Below are 22,342 nucleotides of genomic sequence, written 5' to 3'. Positions count from 1 at the left end.
CCTCTCATCCAAGAAGCTTCTTCAGTTCAAGGTCACCTTCACCCGTCTTCACACCTTGGCTTGTGTGAATAGGTAGAGGATCATTAGCGGGTCCATTGTTCCTCTTGAGGTTACACATCCACAGGGCTTAAATCTGGGACTCTCCACCACTTGACCCTTGAACTGAAGAAACAATGCCCTGGATGACTGAGAAGCTTCACAGACAATGACTTGGTGGTGTTACAGGGTAGAAAAACAAAGCCCTCTTTCTTAACAACTCAAAATCAAAACTCCCATGTGCCTACTTTGTGTAAATGTTGAAACGTGATAGGCTTGTGTGACCTTAGATTCACCAGCTGTCCCCACCTTTCTTCCTCCAGTGTTATTTGAATGTCAAATTGTTTCATGGCTTTGTTTACCCTGTAATCCTTTGGTGGCAAAAAAGATCATTTATCTACCTCAATTCCTCTTAAGTATTTGCATTTAAACAGACATGCCTTAACGTGCCTTGGCAACACTCCACTTTCTGTGACTCATAATAAAGCAACTGAACAAAGAAAGTAAGAAAAGTGGGACCCACATGAACAAACATAATAAATGAATCAAAATTACTTCGTGTGCATGCTTCATTCTACTCCAATGTAGTGTACAATTTTATTTCATGGGGGGGGGGGGGCATTTGGGGGGGTTACTAAAACATTGGGGCACTGGGGGAACCAGCAAATCTTGGGAGTGCCCCTGGGCTGAAAACGCTGGAGACTATAATCATAACTATAATATTAATAACTATGCCAATAATAATAATGAGACAAAAGTTCAGATTAGCTTTCACTGGCAGAGACAGCTCTTAAAGTAAATTAATAAAAGATGCTCAAATTGCAGACTCTTATAGATTGGAAAAGTCAAATTATTATTGTATATGTTGTGTGCTAATGGTCTGAATTTAATCATTAAATTATTGCTATCAGATCCCTAAGATGCTGACTACATGGCATAAATGAAACAAGTGCTTTTGTATAGGTAGCTGCTGTTCACATCTGTGCAAACACAGGTGTTTGGTTCAATAAATTCCTGCACCTACTTCCCATTTCCTAAAATATAATGTAAAATATAAAGAAATGTGAGGTGGCTCAAAACATTTAAAAAACACTGTATCTGTAAATTTTAACCAGACAGAAAAACGTTTAAACACTTTAAAAACACAAGAAAAAAAATGGTTACTAAAATCATCTGCCTGTTGATTTCTTTGCATTTCCTGATGTTTCCTTCTTCCAGGGTCCCAAACAAAGGTAACAAAAAATATTATTTCTCGAGGAAACGAATAAAAGAGATTTATTTTTATTTTTAATAAGCTTAAGATTGTTTAACTTGATAAGACAGAAATAGGAAAAAATACACCAGAGATTAAAATATGATAAATATCCAAGCTAACATGGTCCCAGTACTTGGGTCTAACTATATTTTCAACAGTTATGCTGCACAATTAACATTTAAACAGACACATTTTTACAACTGAGTATAAATGAACTTTGATATTGCTGCAGGAGAAATAACAATTAAATTTTTCTTTTTGTTTTGCTTGTTTTTGATTTAATCAACATAGACATTTTTTATTTACATATCAAAACAAAAAGTTGAAATAGAATTCTTTCAAAAAAAAAATCTAGCTTACATAATTTTTTGACAGGATAGAAATGAAACAGGCGATATAAATAACCAAACTGTACTAACTACAATAAACAAAAATGTTATTAAAATTCATTTTGCAAAGTAAACAACTTCAGTAGCAAATAAAATTGAGTCTCTCCACACAATCATGCGCCTCCCAAACACCTTGAGTCCCTCCTGTCACTTGTAGGGCTCCACACTTCATCTTGGGGTGCGGACACAATGGTTTTCCCCCATCACCCCAGGCCTCGTAGCCCATCTCTTGTTTGTCCACCCACAGCCACTCTCTGGACAAGAAGCGCAAGCCAATCCAGACATGTTCAGTGGTGTTATGTTTCTTCAGCTCTTTCTGGATCAGCATCATCTCGGTCTCTGATGCCACACTGGCCAGGTCGTTATGGTGCTCCCTGCAGTACTCCAGAGCTTCCTCCCAAGTCTTTTTTTTAGTTGCCACCACTGGCCAGTAGCAGAAAAAGTGTTCCTTACCACCTCCGTCTGAATCATGCCACCTGTTTTTCTCAGTATAGCCATAATTGTCATTACTCTTATTGTCAGGTTGGTTAATTTCCCAGAAAAACCTGGACACCTCTCCACCTCCTGACCACAACCATTTGTTTTTGTCTGAGGACCTCCTTATCAGTCCTATCCAGATCTTTTTAGTTGTGCCACCGGAGAGCTCCTGAAGTATGTGGATGTCGCGCTCATTATTAACAGGAGCCAGGTCTGTATGGTGCTGGCAACAGTAATCTAAAGCCTGTTTCCAGCTGTATTTCTCCTCAATGTAAACATACTTGGTAAAAGTTCCAGACAAGCTCAGCAGGAGCAGGATGCAGGGAAAAATTGGATTCATTGCTGTCTTGCTTCAAAGAGTTCTCAAGAGCAACAAAGATACAGAGAGGTTTGATGATATCTGCTGGAGCTTTGACTTTTTATGTTTGTCTGTCAAAACGTATTTGCATAGGGCAGTACTTTCTAGTGATGGGATTTCCGGCTCTTTTTAGAGATCCGGCTCTTTCGGTTCGGCTCACTAAAAAGAGCCGGCTCTTTCGGCTCCGAACCGGCTCTTCAGGTTGTTTTGTTGCTTTAATTAATTTATTATTAACAATAATATAAAATTATGCACAAAAGGAATTACTAACGTAAAAACAAGTGGTTTTATTTATATATGTTTATATATAAATATATGCGGTGGCCCCTAGAGACAAAACACGTATAAACTCCAAAACACATTTCTAGCATGAACTGAACTTCCAAAGCAGAGCTACTAGATCACTTAAATCACACAATTGAAAGCATGTGTGTATTGTTTGTGTATTTATACACAGGCACTCATATATATATTCAAATAATTTTAAAAAAAAGTTCATTTACCTGTTATTACCACACACCAAATCCGGTCGTTGGTACTTGCTGGCTTGTGTAGCCACAAGATAACAAAGGCTCAACACTGTGCCCAGCATCCTGGAGCACTTCTGTTGTCTTTTGTACGTGTTTTGAGTTTTTATGTGCTTCTGAGTTTTTATATGCTTCTGAGTTTTTACGTGCTTCGGAGTTTGTACGTGTTTTTACGTGTTTTGGAGTTTTTACGTGTTTTGGAGTTTGTACGTGTTTTTACGTGTTTTGGAGTTTGTACATGCTTCAGAGTTCGTACGTGATTTGAAGTTTGTATGTGCTTTGTCTCTAGGGGCCACCGTAAATATACTTTTATTTATTCACTCCACATAAAATGTAATAAATAAATCATCTAATACAAAAATCAACTATTCACATTTCAAGTTTTAACTATTTAAATTTTCAGCTTTTTCCTTTCACAAATTTAAAGTGAAAAGAACACAAAACACTGCAAACCACAACACAATTAAATATAAATTATAATATGAAAACTAAAAGAACATGCATATTCTCTGTCATATGGACCTGCATGAATAAACTTTCTCAATCCTTTATCATCTGCAACCGAAAATAGTTGTGGATGATTACTATACCTTTCTAATGTTGTTGTCCCTGCCTCTCTTTCTCTCTCTCTGGCTCTGTTCCTGTGCTACTGAGTGTAACTACCGCCCCTCCCCCCTCTGCCCAGCGTAAAGCACAAGGCTCGCGTGCAGAGTGAAGCGGAAAAAAAGTGCGAGAGAGAGGCTGAGAGAAAGAAAAGAAAAAAAAAAAAAAACCCCACGTGACGGCTCGCGATAAGGGGCCGGCTCGCGTCGTTCACGTCAAAGAGCCGGCTCTAAGAGCCATTTCGTTCGCGAACGACCCATCACTAGTACTTTCATTCACTGAATCAGTCAGCATCCAGTACAGCTGTTGCACAGTTGCTGTTTCCTTTTACTTTATTACCATTTTTTTTAAATAACATGTATTTTCTTTTGAAATCAGCTGACTGAAAAAAATGATGAAAACAGTTCATTGTTCTCTACACTGCAGCAGGTATAAAAACTTCTAGTCAAAATGCAGGCAAACAAGTTTGTAAATGTGTGCACATAATATTAGGAAATAAAGATTACTTGATGATTAAACATAAATTAAATGTTTAGCCTAATTGTTTCTTCAAGAAATTTTACTTTAAGTAGATTTTTAGATTCAGGTCATTTTTCTTGCTTTTCTGGTTAATATGGAAGTGAATGCCAAATGACCTATGGCATCGCCTGCAGTTACAAAAGACTCTAAGCAAAGTAAATTACCTTCATTTATAATTACAAAAAAAAAACCACTCACAAAAATGTCTCTTAACAAGGTTGACATGCTTCGGTGATTTTGTTGATGGTGACCTTTGGCGGACTCCTAGATTTAAAAACAAGGTATGATGAGTGGAAACCCAGAGCAGATGTAAACAGATGTAATCTACTGGAACAGAGCATGCTAAACAAATTATTGATTTGTTTAAAGTACAACAACCCTTTCGTCCAAACCAGGTCTCAGCAGACCGAGTGGCTCAATTTTTTGCATTACTAGATGAGGACTTTTTTCAATGAGCCATATTTTCACAGAAACCTGATAAAAGAAGGAAAAACAAAATGTAACAATCATATAGATATTCAAAATAATATAAATAAATTTACAGTATATTGTCTGAACCAAGCTCATATATGAAAAAGGTTGGTTACTAAGATACTAAGGTCACTTGAACACATAAAAAAGGAAGAACTTCAGGTACTCAAGAGTCTCTGTATACAGCTCAGCAGCTACAGACACGGCACAAGAATAACCGGCTTTAACAAAGTCAAAGGACAAACATGGCTTTGTTTCTGCAATCAGAATAATGTGCAAATAACTTAAACACAATAGAATAACGAGTCAAGTTCCCATCAAAAAACCTGATCTCCAGGTCAAGACATAAATTTCGGATCTCATTAGACTGATGGATGGAAAGATAGATATGTCAACTTGGTGTTATGATTGTGCTAATTCATTAAAAACAATGAAGAACACAGCTCTGAAATAGAATATTTATAACAATGAAATACACGAAAACAAAGTGTTATGGACACAGAAACACAAGACTGAAAGCAAGGAAAATATGTTCCTGAATTTATTTACCTGCACACTTGCATACAGATGACGTAAATACAAATGTGAAACCTATTTATTTTGTTTCCAGGTAAACACAAACTAATACATTTTAAAACATCATCAGTGATTAGCATAAATGTAAATATTATAAAGGCACAGTGTTATTGCTAAGCACTTGTATGCCATAAACGAATGCAGAAAAGCAATAACACTGTGGCTTAACAATAACAATAGATTTGATATTGGCGGGTTTTATTGTTTGTTTGTCGTTAGTTTTTTTCTTTTCTTTTTTTCTCAAGACACTAAAATAGCTAAAAACTAAATTAATTAAAAATAATAAATAAACACATGATGTTTTGTTTTAACAGAAGAAAAGAATATAATAATAATGCAAATCATTTGTGAAAACAATCAAATATTCTCAGTCTTGTAAGAATCAGCTCAAGTACCACAATCAGGGAAATAGTAACCCATGAAGTACAGTTTGAAGATTATTGTGCTCTTGCTGTTCTTTCTATGAACTGCAGAAGGTCACCAGCTGTTTTACTAGGGCAGCAAAAACACTTTGGTTATACCAGCCATCATCTCACTTCCTGTACGGAGATCCAGTCATCTGTATTTCTAACACTCAACTTAATGCTGTTTTGCTAGTTAGAAAGCACAAATACATCTATCACCTCCATTGATCCGGAAACCAAGTTTCATGTCAGGAAATATTGCTTTGCTTCTGGTTTGCTTCAGATCCTGTCCGATCATAAAATATTCAACTACCAAGTGTCTACTGAAGTGCAAGGTTTACAGAGCTGTGTTCATATTATTTCTCATATAGGGTTTTGTGACATGGTGCTGTGGAGATACAGAAATTATTTTACTGCTACCATATATTCTTTATCATTAACATTGCATTAAACAGTTTATTAAAGCTACTGGTATCATATTAACCTTTTTATTACAGGTGCAGCTATAATCATTGTATACACATTTGCATGTTCTGCTCATTAAAAGAGTCGATTAATTGATTAGTTACTGTAACTGATGCATATTATGTTCATTTGTGACGCAGAAGGGGTTGAACCCTGACATGAATAAAACCATTCTCAATTGAGCTGTTCGGTGAAGATCGATGCTGGTGTTGCAGTATACATCTTCCCACGCATGTACTCAATAAATCATTGTTTGACTGCACTCTTCTGGGCCTCTGTTTGTTTGTTCCATTGCTCAACATTTTCGAATTCGGACAGTGCTCATACCAGAAGCTTGGGCAGTTTGACCAAATGCAGCAGCATCATTTGTTTTCAGTCACTTGGAAAGACAAGCTCTCTAACACTGAAGTTTTGTCCTGTGTAGGAAAGCCAACAGTGTACCCAATGGCCCTGACTGCTCAGCTGTGTTGTGGTCATGATGCTTGATGGCAAACTGCCCAAGGATTTACCCTATGGTCAATGATCCAGTTGGGCTCGCAAATGCAAGTGCTACAAACGTGCTTTAAAGCCCCAAATTGATCCCCTAATATTATAGAAGCTGGCCTCATAGTGCATTCATTAAAGATATGCCATCAAAGCAGATGTGGAGCGTTGAAAAGAAAAACAAGATACTACAATGAAGCACCATAGAAAATGTCAAGTAAACTAGCATGCCTGCAGCAGACAGAACGAGCCCGTGATTTCAGTCAGTGGGGACAACATTCTTGTATTTCCTGTGAGGCAGAACCACCACCACAGGAGAGAGAAATGGCTTCTGCGAAACCTTAAATGATACACTGGCTTAGAAAACATTTGACAGTAGTAAGTGTCTGGTAGCATGAATCTAGAGTGGGTCAAGTGGAATGCAAACAAATTTCCTACAGAAACATGTCATGACAAGAAGCACCATGGGTCTCTATTATGGTTAGTGGTCTGCACTTCACACAGTTGATTCCAATGTGAACACACACGTCAAAGACCAGAACAGTTTTGTTAGAAATTTCCCCCCAAATTAACATTTTGTTCCTGTGCTGCACTCCTTAGAGACTGTTTTAATATTTCAGCACAGAAAAACAAATTTTGCACTTGCGAAAATTTTAATTTGTTATTTTAATTGTTTCCTATCTTATTATCATTCCTAACTTATAAAAGTTCCATGTTAACTAAAAGAAAGGCAGGCAGGGCCATTTACAACCACAGAACTGGACTTAAAAGAAATTTTATTCTGTATTTTTGTAATTTTGGGTAGTTCCTGTGTTCGTCAATAGGAATATGACAGCAATATAAAATCCATGTATACTTGTTAAAAAATTTGTGTAGATATGCCTTCACCTTCCACTCAATTAAATGTTTACTGGCTGGAGTTTAGATATAAGGAAGAGATGCAACTGGTGTCTCGAGGAAATGCAAAATGCAAAGCACCCACTCTGCTGATGTTAAAAGGAAGTGAAAACAAAAACATGAAAATATAAGTGAGTGATCAGCACCCTGCAGTGGTCAGAGAGAGAAACTAACAAACCCTCTTCTCATATCCATTGTCTGCTCCTTAACAGGTTCAGGTCATAGGGTCAGCGCTCCTCCATGGTCTCACTGAACTCTGTCACACACACACACACACACACACACACACACACACACACACTCTGACTCACTCACTGGCCTGCACCAGTTACCAGTCACTTTGTGGAGCATTGGACTGCCACTACCTCATAAGACTTTGTTGTTATACTATCTCTTACTGTACATTACTAAATCTCCATTTGCACTATTTGCCTATTTGCACTACTCTGCCTGGTTTACACTCATTGTCATTTACCCTTACCTGAATACTGTATATTGTATATTGTATAGCTTTCTTGTTAATTTGTATTGTATTTATTTAAATTTTTACTTTTTAATTATTTTATTTGCATTTTTAATCACTCTCTTATATTTAAATGTTCATTGCTATTTCATCTAGGGTTTGAGAGTAACGAAATTTCTATTCTCTGTATGTCCTGTACATGTGGCAGAATTGACAAATAAAGTTGACTTTGACTTTGACTAGAGAACAGATATCTCTCTCTCTGCTGCCACTTTCCCTAGACTCAGCTTCCATTGAAGAAGGCATGTCAACAGGATTGAGGACTTCTTCAGAATGTTCCCATCTCCAGCAAGACTCCTCTGACAATGAGAGAGAGCAGAAAACTACCAACTATGTAACTCCACGGTCCAGTGTTTTCTGTACTAAGAAGAGAGTAATCTGGCTGCCATTTACCGGTTTTTTTAGACCATAAAGCACACTGGATTATAAGGTGCACTGTCGATGAACAGGTCTGTTTTCATACATAAGGTGCACCGTATTATAAAGTGCATTAATACATACATCACCTGTGTATGAATGGGTGGATGACTGGATGTGTAAAGCGCTTTGGGGTCCTTAGGGACTAGTAAAGCGCTATACAAATACAGGCCATTTACCGCTTAATGTATGTTCTTCAAAATACAGCGTGTTTTTTTTAAAAAATATTATAATTATAATAATGCATAATTATGTGGACATGCATATTAGATCATTTTTTAGTGAAATATAATCCCTCCAGAAAGGCAGGAAAAGCCCGGAAACTTACCTTAAAACTAAATATGTTCCCTAAAACGGTGACAGAGCTACAGACCCATGACAGCCTTACACAGGTAGCCAGCAGCTATGACCAGCACTACATGTGCAGTTAATAAAAGGACAGGTAATGTTTGTCACGCTGTTGCACACACAGTACGCTCATTTGTTTCAGTTCGTCAGTTGCAACAAGACAACTTACCAACGTGTACGTAATAAGCTAATATTCCTGGGTACTATACACTACAGTGTACGCTGTACACCTACTTACTGGTTTTGTCGCATCAGTCTGTGTCTCTGAATTAACTTGTGTTTCTCCTACAGCTCCGGACCGCAACAAATGCGCGTGCTCTTTGTGATCTCGTTCCCGGCTCGTAACCAGCGCGTTCTGCTGTCAAGGGCGATCATTGGTTAAATGTGATCATGTGACTGATGCAAGCCAGATCCTTTCATTTAGCAAAACTGTGATTAATAGTTAAATATTATTGTTGAGGGGCACAGACAGGACTCCGCATGCACACACATTAAAAAAAATAATAATAATTTTTTTTTAAAGTTGCCTCAACAAAAGGGCACTTTGGGCACCCGTCAGGAAAGGGGCGTGTGCTCAAGCCCCTCTAGCCACCCCCCCGCACGTGCCTGCCTTATAGTCTGGAAAATACGGTATAGCGATGTGTCGGTCGTGAACGAAATGGCTCTTAGAGCCGAATCTTTGAAGTGAACGACACGAGCCGGCTACCTATTGGGAGCCGTGTTTTTTTTTTCCCTTTCTTTCACCCTCTCTCTTGCACTTTTTTTTCCGCTTCACTCCGCACACAAGCCTTGTGCTTGCGCTGGGTGGAGGGGCGGTAGTTACACTCGCAGTAGCACAGGAACAGAGCGGGAGGGAAAGAGAATGTGCATCTTTTTTGTTTTCATATTTTAATTTATATTTAATTGTGTTGTCGTTTGTAGTGTTTTGTGTTGTTTCACTTTAAATTTGTTTAGAAGGAAAAAGCTGAAAATGTAATTAGCTAAAAGATGAAATGTAAATAGTTTTTTGTATTATATGATTGATTTATTACTTTTTATGTGGAGTGAATAAATAACAGTATATTTACGGTGGCCCCTAGAGACAAAGCACGTAAAAACTCAGAAGCACGTACAAACTCCAAAACACATACAAAACGCAACAGAAGTGCTCCAAGATGCTAGGGGCAGTGTTGAGCTTTTGTTACTTAGTGGCTACACAAGCCAGGAAGTACCAGATTTGATGTGTGGTGGTACCAGGTAAATGAACATTTTTTTTAATTATTTGAATATATACGAGTGTTTGTGTATAAATACACGAACAATACACATATGCTTTTAATTGTGTAATTTAAGTGATCTAGGTAGCTCTGCTTTGGAAGTTCAGTTAACTCTAGAAAGGTGTTTTGGAGTTTGTACGTGCTTTCTCTCTAGGGGCCACCATATATATTTATATATAAACATTTATAAATAAAACCACTGTTTGTTTGTTTTTTACATTAGTAATTCCTTTTGTGCATAATTTTATATTGTTGTTAATAATAAATTAATTAAAGCAACAAAACGACCTGAAGAGCCGGTTGGGAGCCGAAAGAGACGGTTCTCTAAAAAGAGCCGGAAATCCCATCACTAATACGGTAAATAGACTCTCTTCCCAGAATCTGGTGGTTGTGATAAAGCCTGGGGGCAACTCATAGCTAGCTGATCACAGTCTAAAGAAAATAAAGATGGTGCCAAATGTTAGAAGTCAGCAAACACATAGGACTATCATTTCTGACAGTGCTACCTCTAGCAGCTCTTTTGTGTTCTATGAGCTGCACCTTCCCTTTTCTTTTCTTTTCTTTCATCCTTTTGTGATGTATTTATTTTTTTCTATCCTTCCTTCAGCAAATTTCTTCCAGTTTTGTTTACTAATATTGGCATTTGATTATCTGATTTAATTAATTTTTTAACTATACACAGATGCATACCCATTTATTTATTTTTATTTTGGCATACACATGTATGAATGCACAGGTGTGTACATGCATATGCACGGATGTTATTATCAGTATTCCATTATAATTATAATTTTTCAGCGGTGGTTTATCCTCTGGCATTTTTGCTGTAATTTCCCACAATGAACTCCCAAGGCTAGATCTTCTGAAGTTCTCTGCCCATCACAGAAAACTAGAGGAAGAACAACTCATTTTGTTGGCATGGTGTTTGTATCGTTCTTTTTCTTCTCTCTCCTCCCCTCCTTGATGTCCACACTGTATGATTTGACTGTGTATTTCTATACTAAGCCTCACCCTTCTGCGCTCTCTCTCTGTGTAACCTTTATTCAAATGGTTTGAAGCAAACTTCAGTCATTCATTACAATGATTACATTATCTTCTTTTCTATGTTGTACTTTAACATGATCATCCATTAAATCCACCACATGTTAATATATTTTTCTGTATGTCTCACTTAGTTAACCCGAGAATCACTGCAAAATATGTAATAGACAAGTGAGTGTCCATTTTACACTTTACTTCTCCATGTACACACATGCAGAAGTTTTATGTAACAGCAGAGGGAGATATTGTATTTCGAGGCAACATGAAAATAATCACAGACAAGCATTTAAACAGACATTATAAATAGGGCTAGATATTGTCACTTATTTCTATAACTGATTTGATTCCGATGGTCCAGATTCAATTCGATTCTCAATTCAATTTCGATTCAATTTTGACTCAGACAGTCAGAAATATAATAATTCTGATCATTTATCATTACATATTTTATAAACAAAGCTGACACTTTGCCAGATGTGCAAGCATCACAGCAGATCCTTTTATGTCAAAGTAGCTGAGGATAAAACACAGAAAAACATGACTGAGATTTTCCAGGCCTGGCTTTTTAAAGCAGATAACCCCTTAAAAATATTCTGCAGTAGATAAAAAATGGAAGTTTGCCAGGGTCAAAGGTGAATCATGCCAAAAAAATATAGGCATTAAAAGAATTTAATTGATTAGAGTACATTGCTCATTCATTATATTGATAAGTCAGATTGAATAGACTACATACCTAGCTATACATATAATTATTAGTGCTGTCAGCATGACATTAACGCCATAACCGCATTAATGAGGACAATCTCCGTTAGCAAGTTATCGTGGATCGCCACGTGCGTGGGGCTGCACAGCGTCAACGTGTTAGCACGGTTAGCTCGTTAACGCGTTGTTTTAAACCTCTGTATTATTTAACATCCAGTTTTTTTTATTTTACTTTTCACACAACTATGGTCACTGCAAATTGTGTGGGTTCACTCTGCATGCAAACAAAAGGATAATCTCAAACGGCATCACATTAAAAAAAATATTGTTATTATTTCATTTTACAGAGTTGAACTCCAATGCTACCAGACTTCTGTCAAGAAATTCACATCAAGGAGCAAAATGAACAATGAACAAAGGACACTACCAAGCAACTATAGTAACAAAAATGAATATTTAAAATTGATTTTGCAAAGCATATTTCCTCAGTAGCAAACAAAATTAAGTTTCTCTTCACAGTCATGAGCCCCCCAAACACCCTCAGTCCCTTCTGTCACCTGTATGGCTGCACACTCCATCCTGGGATCAGGACATGCTGGTTTCCCCCCTTCATCCCAGGCCTCGTAGTCCATCTCCTGCCTATCCACCCACAGCCAGCCTGCCTGTCCAACCAGAGAGAAGAAATGCAAACCAATCCAGACATGTTCAGCGGGATTATGTTTTTTCAGTTCTCTCTGGATAAGCAGCATCTCGGTCTCAGATGCCACACTGGCCAGGTCATCGTGGTGCTCCCTGCAGTACTCTAGAGCTTCCTCCCAAGTCTTTTGCTCCTCCACTACTACTGCGCGGTAGCAGAAGAATGCTTTGTGTTCCTGTGAGTTTGCATCATTCCACCCGTTTTTCTGCAGACAGCCACTGTCTTCAACACCGAAACAGTCGTTAGGCTCACCTGGTGACCAGAAACATGTGGTAGTCACTCCACCCCCTGACCACAGCCATTGCTCCCTGTTGGAGCAATTTCTTTCCGCTCCTATCCAGATACATGGCCAGGATGTACTATTGAGAATACCAGAGAGCTGCTGAAGTTTGAGATTATCCTGTTCATTACTGACAGGAGCCAGGTCTGTGTATTGCTGCCGACAGTGTGTCAGAGCATCCTGCCAATTCTTTTCATCTTCAATATAAACATACTTGGTAAAAATTCCAGAGAAGCTCAGCAGGATGCACATGAAGAATAGATCCATTGTTTACTTGTTTTAAAGTATTTTGCTCTAATGATAAAGGTTAAAAGAGGAGGGATGGTACTTGTCAAAGCTGTGAGCCTTTCGTATTTGTCACAAAATATTTGCATTGAGGCGGCCCTTCCCTTCACTGAACCTATAGTATTTAGCAGCCATGTGACAAATCACACGTGCTGTTCATTTGTATTTTAGCTTTGGTCAATTCATGTTTATATTGTCCTCTTGTGAGTAGAATTGCAACAAGAATCTAACAAATACAGTGTGATTAATTCGTCATAAGAAAGTAAACAAGCAAGATTTTTTGAATTCTGAAGTGGATCTAAACTTGAATGACCATTTTGGTCTGCTGGGGCGGCAGCATCTCTGCTGGGGACAGGAAGAGACTGAACAGGGTGATCCGAAGGGCCAGCTCTGTTCTAGGATGCCCTCTGGACCCAGTGGAGGTGGTGAGTGACAGGAGAACGGCGGCTAAGCTGTCATCCCTGATGGACAACATCTCCCACCCCATGCAGCAGACTGTGACAGCACTGAGCAGCTCCTTCAGTGGGAGACTGCGGCACCCACGGTGTGGGACGGAGAGATTTCGCAGGTCTTTCCTCCCCACTGCTGTCAGACTCCATAATAAAGACTTTAACTGATCAAGCACACACATCCATACATATGCAATAATACTAAGTGCAATAATCCTTCTGTCATCGTTGTATTTTTACTCAGTTGTATATAGTATTTGTATTTGTATTCTATTTTTATCTTATTGTATATTTATTTTATTTTATTCTACTGTATATAGTATTTTATTTTATTCTATTCTGTACAGTTGTGTACTGTATTTATTCTTATTGTATTCTAATTTTTGCCTCATAACTTTTGCACTGTCCACTTCCTGCTGTGACAAAACAAATTTCCCACGTGTGGGACTAATAAAGGTTATCTTATCTTATCTTATGTCTGGTGCTTGTTTGTGAACATTTTCACGTTCTGTATTTCTGTATTAGTATGCATTGACACCTCATCTGATCTTCTAAAATTAGAAAAAAGAAACAAATTAAGAACCCAATTAAGTAGTCTGCAGGGGTCTTTTATTTAAATAATGGATGAACTTGGTCCTTACAGGATATCTGGTTCTGGATCATTAAAGATGAAAATCAAGATTAGTTTCATTTTTCTCATCTGAGGTTGATAGTTGTTTGAGGTAAAAAAAAAACTAAAAAAAAAAATGGAAACAGCAGGGACAGGCTTGGGGCGTCGGAGGATGCCCTAGAAACATCTTCCTTGGCGGGCTCAACCTGGGGTTGTGGTCACGACCTGGTTACGGGCTCTGGTGGCTCTTAGATGATGGTTTCCTCATGGCTGCATGCAGCGGGGCTGGGGGAGGGTCTGTGCTGACAGACGAAAGGTTACTGATCTAGCTGCCCCTGGGTGGGCCTGTGGCGAGCATTCTGCTGTGTCGCCGAGGTTGTGGGCGGGTGGGTGCATGGGGGCTCAGCCCTGGCGTGAGGAGCCAACTGGGGGGCTCTTCAACTCGAGGGGAGGCTGTTACATCCTTGAAGAAGTCCTCTGGTCTCCAGGAGTTCACTCTGCAGGTGGGGGAGAGATATAGGAGAGGAGCATAATGAACTTAACCTGGGTGTCTATTGTCTTGTGTAGTCTGGGAGATGAGTGGCCTCTCATCCTGTAAAGAGTTCATGCAGAGCCATCCATATTTTCTGCTAACAAACAAAGCAAAAAAAAAAAAAACAATCATAAACATAAGATTATTTGCAGAGGTTCACATTGTCGGAGGTTCACTGGGATTTCCTGGACTGAAAATACCGAACAAAATTAGCAGCATCTAATAACCAACTCGCAAAGTAAAACAAAATAAAAACAAACCAACAAACACGAAAACACCAGACATTATAATACAGACTTATAATCAGAAGAAATCTGGATTCTCAGGTACTCAAGCATTATACGGATCAGGAGGGTGGATGGGTGGTCTTGGATGCATGTCTACAGGGGCAGAAAGTGATACTGGTCAATAGAGCTGGGCGATATGAGATTTTTTCATATCACGATATGTTTTTTTCATTTCAGGCGATAACGATATCTATCACGATATAAGCCAAATAACTATATTTGTAAGATTTAAATGTGCCGTTGCTCACAAGTAAAATGTGAAATAATCAGCAGCTTTTTTTATTTAAATATTTATTTCCCATAATAAGTTCAACAGGGTAGATGTACTTAAGGAACATGAGACTTTTTCAGATAAATAAAGGCAAATATTGCAAACTACACAAAAGGCAGCCGCTAAAGCGTTTAAGTTTCAAAATAGAACAAACGAAACAGACTAAATTGTCAATTCCACTTAGAAACAAAGTATTAATTCTAAAAATAAATCTTAGTTTGTGTTACAGAAGAACAGACAAAACTGACTAACTTTTGTCAATATCAAATAAACTGAGAACTAAAAGGAAATTCTCAATCTCTCCTTGTTGTATAGCTTAGCTTTTCAAACAGTTTTAACGGTTACTTTAGTCTGACAAAAGCCGAATGACGAATTAGCGCTTCCAGTCAGAGACTGAGGCTACGTCCACACGTACACGGGTATTTTTGAAAACGGAGATTTTCCGTTTTCGTTTTGAAAAAGAATCCCGTCCACACATAAAGGCAGAAATGAAGGAAAACGCTGCTATGAACATGCCAAAGCAGCAGGTGGCGCTAGATTCCTAACCGTGCAGAAATATTGGCCAATCAGAAGTCTAGAAGCCTCGGTTGGAAAAAGTAAACAAAGCTGGGGCATAGAAGCAGAACAGAGTCGTATGTGTGGAGGGACAGTAACTGTGTGTATATGTAAGCATTTAAACACTGCAGAGAGTAGAATTAACAGTATTGTAGAAATTCATTTCACCGAAACAATAACGTGGCGCACAGTGTGACGCATGCACCAGTTCATTGTATTTCCAGACTTGCTTTCGGCACAATTTACAGTGCACGCTACTCTGTTTTTTGTCAGACTTGAAATAGCCGAAATACCTTCACACTACGGAACTTCTATGGCTCTTCCGTTCGACAATCTCTCCGGCGTTGGAACCATCATCTGTTTTCTCTTCGGTCACGCTCGGTTGATTTTTCTAGTCGGCACACTCATTTCCTCCATTACCCGCTGGCTGCTTCCCAAACAAACACACGTGCGGCTTGGCACTTGTGCTGTACGTTACAAGTCACGCGACGTGACGCTGCGGCTGTCATTGGTTCGGCTCTGCGCTACTTAATTTGGATTGGCTGATCTTTTTTTTTTTTTTTTTTTTTTTTTAAGAGGACAAGAGCGGCGAGGTCTATCGCGATAGCTTAATTTCTCTATCGAGTAAAAGTTATATCGCGATACATATCGTTATCGTTCTATCGCCCAGCTCTACTGGTCAACATATATGCCCCAAATTCTCCTCAACCACAATTTTTTCACGAAGTCTGTAACACTGTGTGGAATATTGGTAATACAAATATTGTAAGTGGAGGGGATTTTAACCAGGTCAGGGATGTGTTTTTGGATAAATCCTCCCGTCCTAGACCAAGTAAGGACCCTGTTAAGTGCTGCTGTAGACGTTGTGTCAGAGAAACTGAGCCTGGTGGATATATGGAGACTTCTTCGTCCTCAAGAAAGAGACTATACTTTCTTTTCGCATCCTCACTCAACCTACTTTCTGGTGTCTCGCCCTCTGGTGATTCAAACCGTTGGGTCCTCCAGTGGTAACATTGCAGTAATGGATCATGCTCCCATTGACCTTGTTCTTTCTAGTAATGATAATGTTAAACCTTCACCCAGGTGGCGTCTGAACAACTCACTATTGAAGGATAAGGGTCATTGCGAATGTATAAGGGAAATGTGAGTGTAACGAGGGCTCTATTGACGATGTTGGAATGACCTGGGATGCTTTTAAGGCTTACCTGAGAGGGCGCCTTATCCAGTATAGCTCCCCGATTAAAAAAGCTCAGAGGGACAATCTGATGAACAGGATGAAGCTGGAACAGAATATCAAGGAGCTCGAAAAACAGCACATGCTGCACCCAGAGAGGGAAATGTGGAACAAATTAATTAAACTTAAATTTGAGATGAACAGCATACTGCAGAAAAAAGCAGAATATGCAATGTTTTGCCTGAATCAAAAGTATTTTGAACAAGGGGAGAGAACAGGTAAAATGCTGGTGCACAGGGTTAAGCAGATAAAATCTAGCAACCTTATACCATCTATTTTTGATAATAATACTAATAATAATAATAATAAGTTGACCACCTGTAAAAAAGAAATTAATGATGCTTTTACTAAATTCTGTCAGGAGCTGTGCACCTCCAATGGAGGAACAGAGGTTGTCAGATTTCTTTTCTTCTATTAAAATTCCCAACCTGTCCGAAGACCAAAGAACTGTATTAGAAGGAAAGGTCACACTAGCTGAAGTTAAGCAGGCAATTGGTAGTCTTAGATTGGGCAAATCTCCAGGCAATGACGGATTTCCTTCAGATTTTTATGAGGTGTTTATGGACGAATTAGCTCCAAGACTACTGCCAGTGTATCAAGATGCGCTTCAAAAGGGGAGATTACCACTTAGTATGCAATCGGCAGTGATCACGTTATTACACAAAAAAGGGAAAGACCCACAGTATTGTGGGAATTACCGCCCAATTTCATTAACCAACGTGGACGAAAAGATTATCTCCAAGATACTAGCTTTGAGGCTTGAGAACGTACTTCCTTGCTTGGTGCATAGGGATCAGGTCAGTTTCGTGAAAAACAGATGTTCTGCAGATAACTTAAGTAGGATATTGCATATATTCTGGAAGGACTCATTTAGATCTTTCTCCTTAGACTCAGAGAAGGCCTTCGATAAAGTTGAATATCCCTTTCTGTTTTATATGTTGAAGAGATTTGGTTTTGGTCCCATTTTCAGGCGGTGGATTCTGATGATGTACATAGATGCAATGGCTACAGTCACTACCAATGGGATAATGTCATCCTCCTTTTCGTTAAGTCGGGGCACTAGACAAGGTTCACCCTTATCACCTCTCATTTTCGCCCTGTTTTTGGAGCCTCTGGCTATTGCTCTACGTGAATGTAAGCAGATCAGAGGGGTGGATTTGGGTCAAGAAGAACATAGAACTTGTTTGTACGCAGATGACATTTTATTGATTGCAAGTAACCCAGAATGAGCGGTTCCTGCAATCTCCTTGATTATTGATTCTTTGTCTGCAATCTCTGGCTACACCATAAATTGGTCGAAGTCCGAAGCTATGCCCATTTCTAAACTGTGTCCTCCAGCCATTAGGAGCTCATGGCAGTTCAAGTGGATGCTCGAGGGTTTGACCTACTTAGGGATTAAATTGACTCCTGGTGTAGATAACATAATGCAAGTAAATATCTCCCCAGTGATTCAAAATATTCGCCCGCTTTTGGAGAATTAGGTCAAAATGAATCTGTCCCTTTTGGGCAGAATTAACCTGGTAAAGATGATCATTGCTCCTAAACTCCAGTACTTTCTCCATATGTTACCTATAGCAGTCCTGCATAACGCTTTATAATACATGTGTGGAGGGTTTTGTGTGGGCAGGCAAAAACCCATCCTTTAATCGGTCCACATTATATGCTGCAAAAAGATAGCGGCGGGTTGGCATTATCCAAGATGGTCTGGCATCATTAAGTATTCTCTCTTTCTCAGTTAGTTAAGATAAATAACTCCCCTACGGAGAAGCTGTCATGGGTTGCGATTGAGGAAAGTCTTGTGGCTCCTACCTCTTTAGAGGCCTTCCTCACTCAGAGAGGAAGACCAGTACCGTTTAAAGATCCAGTGTTGGCTTTTATACAAGAGACCTGGTTTAGAGCTCACCAATTTATCAACACTAGCCCCTTTCTCACCTCTAGAGCCTTTATCTGGTATAATAAGAAATTATTAATTGGTAAGAAACCGTTTCATGTACAGTATTAACATAAATGTTGCCATTTGATGCATTGTACCAGAGCTTAAAGCTAATTTGCATCTGCACTCTACTATTGTGATATTTTGCGGATTACATGCAAAAGATCACAACAGCAGAATATGAAAAGTAAGTCACATAATATAGTTAAATTCTGCTCAACAAACCACTAACATATTAAAATGCTATTAATATGTTAGTGGTTTGTTGAGCTCGTGCTAGGTATGGTTTCCTTATATTGCTGTTTCTTCAAGAACACCACACATTGACTGTAAAAGATCGACATAGCCTCAAGGCCTATAAAGTGAAGGCAGTGTAAAAGTGTCCAAAGCTGCCTTCCTCCTCAGGACAAAAACAACAGACACAGCCAGTTAAGACAGAGTCAGTCTATCACTATCAATCATGGATCGGCCTCCCCAGAGCCCGGACCTCAACATTATTGAAGCAGTGTGGGATCATGTTGACAGAGAACTGAACAAAAGGCAGAAACATCCAAAGAAGCCTGGAGAACTATTCCTGTAGACTACTTAAAGAAATGATGAGAAAGCTGCCTAAGTGAGTTTAGACTGTGCTGAAGAATAAAGAATAAATATTGACTTCCAAGCTCATTAAAATTGTATAAACTGTGTGTTTCCTTGATACAAGAAATGACTGCACCTATTTACCATTTCCTTGTAAAATATAAATGGAGAGGTGGCTTAAAACTGTATCGTTCTTTGGCATTTCCTTATGTTTGCATCTTCTTGGGTCTCATAAACAGGTAGCAAAACATATTTGAGGATGACAAGGCGAAAGGTTTGCCAGCAGTCTCATCCCTGTTACCTTGACACAATGTTTCCCTCTATAGCAAAAGAAAAAAGAGAATTTCATTTTTAGAAGTTCATTTTTAACTAGTTTATTACTTTAGCTTTACATTTTCTTAACCTGATAAGACAGAAGAACAAAAAACACCAGTGAGTAAAATTCAAATAAAGAAATGTGCTGAACATGGTCCTAATACTTGCAGAGCAAACAAAATTTTATACACGTCTTCTGCACAGCCAACATTTCAACAGGCACACTTGCGCAAATAACTATGAATTAACTTTGTTACTGCTGCGGGAGAAAGAACAAGTTTTGTTTTGTTTGTTTTTTCATTTCATCAACATTTTAGTTTTATACCATTAAAGCATTAAAACAAAAATATGAAATAAATGATTTCAAAATAAAAAAGAGGCCTTACATAATCATTTGACCAGATAGACATGAAACAAGTGAGATAAAAAAAAAAAAAACTCCACTAACTGCAATAAATGAAGGCTATTCAAATAAATTTTGCAAAGTAAACTAGTTCAGTAGCAAATAAAACTGGGTCTCTTTTCACAATCATGAGTTGCCCAAAACACTTCCTCCTGCACACTTCATCTTGGCGTCCGGACACCAGGGTTTTCCCCTTCACCCCAGGCCTCGTAGTCCATCACCTGTCTGTCCATCCACAACCAGTCTCTGGACAAGAAGCGCAAACCAATCCAGATGTGTTCAGTTGTGTTATGTTTCGGTAGCTCTCTCTGATTCAGCAGCATCTCGGTCTCAGATGCCACGCTGGCCAGATCATCGTGGTGCACCCTGCAGTACTCTAGAGCTTCCTCCCAAGTCCTGCTCTCACTTAACACTTCCACACTTACCACCATTGCAGAAGAAGGTAGAAATGGGTGTTCTTTTAACGTCATGCCATTTCTCTTTATGAGTACAGCTGTAATTTTAATTTGTTCTATTTTCAGGTTTATCTAATGGCCAGAAAAACTTGGAAACCTCTCCTCCTCCTGACCAAAATCATTTGTCAGTGGAGCTCCTTGCCAGTCCTATCCAGATTTTGACACTGACATTGCTGAGCTCCCGAAGTTTGCTGATGTCATGTTCATGTTTGGCAGGGGCCAGGTCTAGTTCTTCTGACAGTAACTCTGAGCTTCAAGCCAAAGCATCTTCTCATCAATGTGAACATACTTGCAAAAAGTTTTAGAATAGCTTAGCAGAAGCAGGATGCACCTGAAGATTCGAACCATTGTGGTTTTGCATGTAAAGCAATAAAGATCTAAAGAGGTGTGTTGGTGTATGATGGATCTGTGAGTCTTTTTGTCTGTCAGAAAGTATTTGCATATTTTCATAAAAAATTGTAGTGATTTATTTATATACTACATTTGTACACAGTATCCATTCGCATGCAACTCCTCATAAGAACCGATTCTAAAATAGGAAAGCTCAGCAATTCAAAATGTAAACCCATGTTAGTTTTTTCCCCCTTTTTTATGTAAAAGAGTCAAGTAATGCTTTTCTTTGAGGAAGTAAAAGTTGTGGTAATTTAATCAGGTCAGCTTATTGCAGGTTGGTTGTCTAAAAATCCTATACAATTTTACGTGCTAACAATAAAATTGTAAATTATTATTACAATTTTATTGTTAGCACGTAAAATTGTAATTTTGTTACAAGGTCTTCCCTTAGGGCTGCTGTGAAAGTCCCTTTAGAAAGATGGATTACGACACCCTTATCGATTTTTTTTAACTTGCTTTGGGAAATTATAGTTCTTCTTTCACTTCACACTGGAAAAACAAATCAGATGTGTAATCTTTCTGACTGTCTGAATCAAAATCGAATCAAATTGAATAGAATCCGGGAACCATGAACTATAACAAGTTAAGTCAAGAGGCTTTATTGTCATTCCAACCATGTGCAGTGGTACAGTAAACAGTGAAACGAGACAATGTTCCACCAAGACCATAATGCTACATACAACATAGACAATAAACACAGGACTATATTAAGTCCAATGTGCAAAAAGTGCAAAAAACCAAAACAAAGACAGTGCAACACCAGACAGAACAGAATGATACAGATACAAGATGGTGCAGACACAACAGTGCAATAGAAATGTGGAAAAGACTGAGAATTGTGCAAAAAGTAACTTGGTTTATGAAGGTGTGCGTGTGTGTTTGTGTGTGTCAGTCCAGTCACTGAGTGTTCAGGAGTCTGATGGTTTGGGGGAAGAAATTGTTTTGCAGTCTGGCAGTGAGGGCCCGAATACTCCGGTACTTCCTGCCAGAAGGCAGCAGGGTGAAGAGTATGTGTGAGGGGTGCGTGGGGGCCTCCACAATCCTTCAAACTTCAAATCAATTTGAGCCAAAAGAGTAAAACATGAAAGGCAGATATCTTCTATTAATCACCAGAAGATGTTGCATAAAAATAGATGACATGTGCCAAAGTCAGGTGTTTAACCCTTGTATGGTGTTCGGGTCTGTGAGACCCGTTTTCAGTTTTTCTCAAAAGAAAAATTTAACAATTAATTATTTTTTCAACCTGAAATTCATTGGCTTTGGCTTATTTTCTGTGAAGAACATAAATCTGAACAAATTTTCGATGACCACATACTG

At 38.6% G+C, this 22,342-nt stretch overlaps 2 protein-coding genes and 1 pseudogene across 2 annotated transcripts; all 3 read right to left on the bottom strand.

Annotated features, from left to right (window-relative positions):
- Window positions 1-1,759: 1,759 nt before the first annotated feature.
- LOC146608081 (C-type mannose receptor 2-like) lies at window positions 1,760-2,497 on the bottom strand. Its single transcript, XM_085349030.1, has one exon. The coding sequence runs from the start codon at window positions 2,495-2,497 to the stop codon at window positions 1,760-1,762; it is 738 nt and encodes a 245-aa protein (XP_085205156.1).
- Window positions 2,498-12,232: 9,735 nt separating this feature from the next.
- On the bottom strand, window positions 12,233-12,991 carry LOC146608080 (C-type lectin mannose-binding isoform-like). The gene has a single exon (XM_085347142.1). It carries the CDS (start codon window positions 12,989-12,991, stop codon window positions 12,233-12,235), a length of 759 nt encoding a protein of 252 aa, XP_085203268.1.
- A 7,347-nt stretch (window positions 12,992-20,338) lies between these two features.
- LOC146608079 (macrophage mannose receptor 1-like) lies at window positions 20,339-20,980 on the bottom strand (annotated as a pseudogene).
- Between the last annotated feature and the right edge of the window lie 1,362 nt (window positions 20,981-22,342).

The sequence above is a fragment of the Diplotaxodon limnothrissa genome, linkage group LG23, assembly GCF_057381915.1.
Source record: "Diplotaxodon limnothrissa isolate DT_005_m linkage group LG23, D_limnothrissa_male_GT1.1, whole genome shotgun sequence".
NCBI classification, from domain to species: domain Eukaryota; kingdom Metazoa; phylum Chordata; class Actinopteri; order Cichliformes; family Cichlidae; genus Diplotaxodon; species Diplotaxodon limnothrissa.
Note: the sequence above shows the minus strand (reverse complement) of the source record. Positions and strands in the feature narration are given on the sequence as shown.

Excerpts from the sequence above, each read along its gene's own strand:
- LOC146608081 (XM_085349030.1), bottom strand. The coding sequence starts at position 2,497 with ATGAATCCAATTTTTCCCTGCATCCTGCTCCTGCTGAGCTTGTCTGGA.
- LOC146608080 (XM_085347142.1), bottom strand. The coding sequence starts at position 12,991 with ATGGATCTATTCTTCATGTGCATCCTGCTGAGCTTCTCTGGAATTTTT.